Source organism: Takifugu rubripes, chromosome 21, assembly GCF_901000725.2.
Source record: "Takifugu rubripes chromosome 21, fTakRub1.2, whole genome shotgun sequence".
NCBI classification, from domain to species: Eukaryota; Metazoa; Chordata; class Actinopteri; order Tetraodontiformes; family Tetraodontidae; genus Takifugu; species Takifugu rubripes.
In genome coordinates this window covers 14,367,968-14,374,456 of record NC_042305.1, presented here as the reverse complement: position 1 = coordinate 14,374,456, position 6,489 = coordinate 14,367,968, and the positions used below count along the sequence as shown (strand labels likewise).

General features: G+C 49.1%; 1 protein-coding gene across 1 annotated transcript; it reads left to right on the top strand.

Moving 5' to 3' along the window:
- Positions 1-1,794: 1,794 nt before the first annotated feature.
- lipg (lipase, endothelial) lies at positions 1,795-6,187 on the top strand. The gene is made up of 10 exons (XM_011615814.2): positions 1,795-2,100; positions 2,821-3,005; positions 3,099-3,278; positions 3,844-3,955; positions 4,047-4,265; positions 4,350-4,592; positions 4,795-4,915; positions 5,034-5,252; positions 5,330-5,434; positions 5,506-6,187. Exons 1-10 carry the CDS (start codon positions 2,010-2,012, stop codon positions 5,516-5,518), a joined length of 1,488 nt encoding a protein of 495 aa, XP_011614116.1. The 5' UTR covers positions 1,795-2,009; the 3' UTR covers positions 5,519-6,187.
- Positions 6,188-6,489: the final 302 nt, after the last annotated feature.

Sequence of the window (6,489 nt, the reverse complement as noted above, 5' to 3'; positions counted from 1 at the left end):
TGCAGCATTTTGGATCAACTGGAGGCTTCTTAGAGAGTTGTTTAGACACCCTGATAATAAAGAATTACAAAAGTCCAGCCTGGAAGTAACAAATGCATGGACTAACTTTTCAGCATCATGCCGCGTCAGCAGTTTCCTGATCTTTGAGATGTTCCTCAGGTGAAAAAAGGCACTTCTAGAGACTAATTTAATGTGTGAGTTGAAGGAGAGATTTTGATCAAAAGTTACTTCAAGATTCCTCACACAGAGACTAGATGTTAATGAGATACCATCTAGAGTGATCATGTGATCTAATCTATCCCTGAGAGGTTCAGGACCAAACACCATGACCTCAGTTTTTCCTGGGTTAAGGAGGAGGAAATTTGAAGACATCCAGGACTTTATGTCTTTAAGACAGGTCTGAAGCTTCACTAACTTCTCTGTCTCCTCGGGTTTCATGGATAAATAAAGCTGAGTGTCATCAGCATAACAATGAAAATTTATTCCATGCTGCTGAATAGTGTTCCCTAAGGGAAGCATGTACAAGGTGAAGAGGATTGGTCCAAGTACAGAACCTTGAGGAACTCCATGGCTAACCCTACTGTATGAGGAGGGAACACCATGGACATGAGCAAACTGGTATCTACCAGATAAGTATGATCTAAACCAGTCTAGTGCTGTCCCTTTAATCCCAATCACATGTTCCAGTCTCTGTAACAGGATGCTGTGATCAACTGTATCAAAAGCAGCACTGAGGTCCAGCAGAACCAGCATAGAGACCAGTCCATGATCTGAAGCTATGAGAAGATCATTAGTAACTTTAAGAAGTGCTGTTTCGGTGCTGTGATGAGCTCTAAAGCCTGACGGAAACATCTCAAACAGGCTGTGCTGCGCTGGGTCACTTCAAAACTTGAACTCTCGCAAACAGCGACGCCCTCCGTCCACCGTGATGACGCATAAGCATAAAGGGTCAATTCTGAAAAGTGAAAAACGGGTGAAACAGCGATTTTAGATCCTTGCAGATCACACACACGGGTCGGATTTCATCTGAGTTCCTTGCAAGAACTGCACATCATGTTTGGTAACATCAGATAACCATAACCCTAATAAATCCATAAACCCGCGGGTGCGCAGCCATAAATTCCTTCCTGGCTTATCTCGGTGGGCTGCTCACCCGATGCTCAGGTGTGGGGCTGCGTTTGGGGGGGTGGGGGTGGGGGTGGAGGCTTCCTGCTGGGCAGAGCACGCTGGCGTACACAACACAGTAGTGATATTGTTTGTGTGTGTGTGTGGGGGGGGGGGGGGGGCGTCTATTCTTTCCTTCATCAATTGAATCCGGCCAGTGGAGTAAGCTGATGGTTTGGCAGCGCGCCATGAGCAAAGGGGTGCGCGCTTTCAGTGGAAGTGTCCCCCCATCGTACACACGCACGGGCCCCGGTTTATTTATTTTGTTTATTTCTAGTATTCCCACGTATGATAAAGGGGAAAAAACCGGAATTTCCAGCCTCTATTTTAAGCTCCAGACAACGCGCTCGTCCCGCACGCACTCCTTTGAAGCTTATTAGGCGCCGCTTGGAAACAAAGTTGTGAACCACGGTGACCTTCATTCCAAAACAGAGCCGTCGAGTGTGTTTTATGGCGGTTTGCGTCAGCTGAACACACCCCTCAAAGGTTGAGACGCTCGCGCAGGAAGCCTACTACGACTTCATTCAGCCTCGCCACGCCTTTCCAACGTAAAGAAACGTGGGCTTGACCAATGGGATCCACGATAGATCAGCCGATGATCAGATGACTAAAACGAGGAAAGTATTTAAAACTCTAATCACACGCCTGATGCTGATTTACACATTTGGGTGCTTTCACAGGCGCGCACCAAACAAAAAAACGCACCGGCGGCTGGCTCAGTCTTTGTCGCCAGTGGAGCTGAACTCACTCACCTACCCACTGCGTTGCCATTAGCAATACAATTCAAGAGGTTTTACACCCACAGGACGTTTCAGATTCCCACACAGGCGATTTGAGCCCCAGAGATGAATCACAAAGCCCCTCTGCTGTGGATTTTCCTCCAGTTTGCCGCTGCGCTTCTCTCCTCCACCCACGGAGAAAACGCTGTTCTTAAAGGTAAGAAACTGTGATTATTCTCCCAAATCTAAATGTACTCCACTCCCAGGCGCTAAATTCATTTAATGTCAGTGTGGTAAGTGTGAAACACGCACTCGGCGGGGAAAAAGCGCGCAAATCTCCCTTCTGAACTGGTGTGTCTAATTATCAATCAGCGTTTGGGGGTTTTGTCAGGAGCCCTACAAACGCGAACAATTGCTGCCGGCTGAGTGAGCCAGAAAAACGGGAGTGGATTTGAACCCCGCCAGGCTGCGACGTGTCCCTTTTTCCGTGTGTTGGGGCAGGTGGACGCGGCGCCACGTCTGTGAGGCGGTCCGCCGAATCCACGTCTTCCCACTGACCTGACTTTAACTCTCAGCTGGCTCAGGGTGGCTTCTTGGTTTAATAAACGCGTTCGAGCACAAAGAAATCGTGCTGATTTATTTTTCAAGCTCTAATTTGGAGCCGCGCTCTAAAATCGTCCGGAGGAATAAAAAAACAGTCCTTTACGCACACACGCACTCGCCTTGAATGTCATTTTGAAATGATAAAGTGCCAGTTTAGGCGGCACTCTGCTCCACATCTTGTGCTCGGATGGAGTTATTTGTGGCGGATGTTGCTGCAAAATCCAGATTCTCAAGTCTAAGAGATGATTGCTGGTGTGTTTAGTGCGGTTCAAACTGAAAAATGGAGACTAAAACCAAACCAAAGCGTAACATGTATGCTCGATGTTCCCCTCAGGTGATGATGGGTTCGATGAGCTGTCGCCTAATTCCAGCGCTCTGGGTGCAGTCAAGTACAACATGAGAAAGAGTTTAGACCTGGACCAGGTGGGCTGCTACCTGCAGGCAGGCAAAAAGGGATGTTTGGAGGAGTGCGGCTTCAACGCCACAACCAAGACCATCTTCATCATCCACGGCTGGACGGTAGCTGGATGTTCCTGCGTCTGCTTTGTGGGAAATGCTTTATTTAAAACTGATTGCACGGAGTGAATGTGGCCTTGCGTTTCCCTCTGGTAGATCAGTGGGATATTCGAGAGCTGGATGTACAAGCTGGTCTCTGCAGTGATGCAGCGCGAAACCGAAGCCAATGTGGTCATTGTGGATTGGTTACCGATGGCCCAGCAGCTGTATCCCGATGCCGTCAACTACACCCACGCCGTGGGCCTGGATATCGCCGCTATGCTCAACTGGCTTCAGGTTTGTGCACATTCCCGAGCACAGGTGTAATGTTCCCTGTCTGATCGGCGCTGGTGTGGTCAGTGGTGCTGATTCCAAACCCAAAGCCTTCCCTCCATCTTTTTATAGGTGTAGTTTGTTATTTGTGCATGTGACAGAGCTGTCAAAACAGGTTTAGAACAGGGCAACGGTATGCTGAATAGCTTCTTTAATAATGCCGGGTTTTTGTGGTACCCTCGGATTACCCCGAGAGGAGCCGTTTTGGGGTACTTTTAGAGATGCTTTAATCCTCCTTTTCTGTTGGAGCTCATTATTGGCTTCTCTTACTCGGAGACAAAGGTGATGTTTACTGTTTAGACTGTATTAAAACTGGAGTGAGGAGGCTTTCAGGCCGCTCGGGTGTTGGTTCTGAAACTGGGACAGATGGAAAAGATGGCCTGTCAGATTCTGTGTGGGTTAACCGAGCTCGGCTCCGGTGCCAGCGTGACCAACGGCGACTGGCTGAATCCCAGGATTATTTAAATGTGTGTTTAGTGTCGGTGGTTGCAGCTGCTGACGTGAACGCTGCCACTTCCTTCCCCGACAGGATGAGCAGCAGCTCGCCCTGCAGAACGTGCACCTGATAGGCTACAGTTTAGGCGCTCATGTAGCCGGATACGCCGGGACACACGTGCGAGGGACCATCGGCAGGATTACCGGTAATTTCCACATGGCACAAATATGCAGCGGACGCTGTTTAGCTCCTTTTTTCCGCCCCTTTTCATTGGTGGAATTTTGCCTTTGTCACAGGTCTGGACCCAGCAGGACCCCTGTTTGAGGACGTGGAGAAGGAAAGGCGTCTCTCTCCTGACGACGCCGACTTTGTGGATGTTCTGCACACGTACACGAGGGAACCCCTGGGTGTCAGCATCGGGATCAAGCGGCCCATCGGAGACATCGACATCTACCCCAACGGCGGCGAGGTGCAGCCCGGCTGTACGCTGGGCGACGTGCTGGCTGTGGCAGGAAGTGAGTTTTTGTTTCCCCCAAACGTGCACAAGGTACCGCCTTTTTATGGCGTTAACCCGAGCGTTCCTTCCTCCCGTGGTGCAGATGTCATGGACATGATGAAGTGCGAGCACGAGCGTGCCGTGCACCTGTTTGTGGACTCCCTGATGAACCGAGACCACGTGAGCTTCGCCTACCAGTGCACCGGCCCCGATCGCTTCAGAAAGGGTATCTGCCTCAGCTGCCGCAAGAACCGCTGCAACAACATCGGCTACAACGCCAGGAAAATGCGCAAGAGGCGCAACAGTAAAATGTACCTGAAGACGCGCGCTGACACCCCCTTCGGAGGTGAGTAGAGTCCCTCATAGTCTCATCTCTGGCTGCTGTGTGTTTACTGCACTAAAACGGATGCAAGTCTCTACAAATCCAGTTTCTAATTGTAGCTCCTTATCTTTTTACTAATCACTATATTATGATTTATGGTTCCTGCTGCCACACAGCATACGGCTCCGTCAATGGCCAAACACTGATGATTGATTATGGTTTATAGGCTACCATTATCAGATGAAGATGCACGTGTTCAACAGGAAAAGGTCGGACAACGCAGAACCCACCTTCTATGTTCAGTTGCACGGCGCCCATAAAGATACAGACAACATACTTGTTGACGTGTAAGTGCCTGCCGGTCCTGACACGTGCAAGCGCACCGATTGATTAAAGCAGTGAAGATAAAATGAGTGAGTATTTCATGACTCAGCACTTATCCTACTTTCTCTTCCCTTTGTGCAGCTTTGAGGGTGATATTGGGCTGAACCTGACCAACACCTTCCTGGTGTTTACGGAGGAAGATATCGGGGATCTGCTAAAGATTCGTCTGAACTGGGAAGGGGAGGCCGACTCCTGGAATTCCCTTTGGAAGAACCTGAAAAAGTCCTTCTGGGGCTGGAAAGCAAAACCCGTCCTACAGGTCCGACGGATTCGCGTGAAAGCCGGGGAAACGCAGAAAAAGTAAGCCGGCAGGACGACGCCCCTGGGGGCTGCTGTCATGTTGACAAAGATTTACTGAGGTTCCTTGTCCTTCACAGGTTCACGTTTTGTGCTGAAGATCCCGAAAAAATAAACATTTCACCGGGAGAATCGCTAAATTTCCTCAAATGCCGCGATGGATGGGAAGTAAAACCTAGAAAAAGGTACGAAACGTTTCCTCTGCTGATGACGTAACCACCCGGCTGTGATTAACTGAATCCTGTTTGATTGACAGGCTGCCTATGTAACATCTCGGCACTTCCAGCAACAAATGCACCATCACGCCGGGGAACCCAACACGGATCTGAGAGGCCCTCACACTCTCTTTATCTGAGCACTTTTGCAGGACGAGGTTCAACTGTTGCACGGTGGCTGGGGGTTTAACTGGACTCTTAACTGTACCAGAATGGGTTTCAATGGGTTCTGAATTTGGGGGCTTGGTCAGTCTCTGGCCAAGCAGGGTGCACGGACTGCAAGCGGGGGCAGAACGGAATAGGGCGTGATGGCCCAAGGAGTCGTAGACAGTGTTGTGTGGACTAGTGACATAGAAGGCGCCTCTGTCCCAGTAGAGGAACACCAGCAGATGTAGTTGCTGTACTGTACATTTTTAAGAATATATTTTATTTATGAGAAAGTGGATGCACTGCAAGACCAACATTATTTATCTGAATACATCCCACAGTGGTGTGTGTGAGCGCGTGTGTGTGGTCATGGGTGCAGTACGGTGTGGGTGTGATGAAGCGTGCCTTCAGCAATGAGATTATAATGAATTCTGTATGTACAGGTGATCCCTAATCTAACTGCACGTGAACCTTCTGCGGTCTTGTGCAATCCGTTACTTTTGGATTTATTTTGGTGGTGTTTATGTACATTATGTGTATAACTTTTGGAAAAATAAAATCACTTGTTTGTATTAACGGTACTGTCCGTCATTTGTCAGTGGATTGGGGTCATAATTTGTTTTTGTTTTTTTTCGTATTGCCACATTTATCCACGGTTTTCGTTGCATGCCGGAGGATCGGGCGGCCATCTTAACGAGAGATGCAACGGCCTTCAGTGTAAAGTGTAACTATGGCAACAAACGCAGGCAAAGTGAAGAGACTGGTGCTTGTAGAGCCGTCCACTCATGACCTGCTTTGGTCTAAAAGGTTTCGTCTTCTTACCCACTTTATCCCTTTTGGGATCACAGGGAGGGTCCACCCCTGGCTCAGTCACCAGT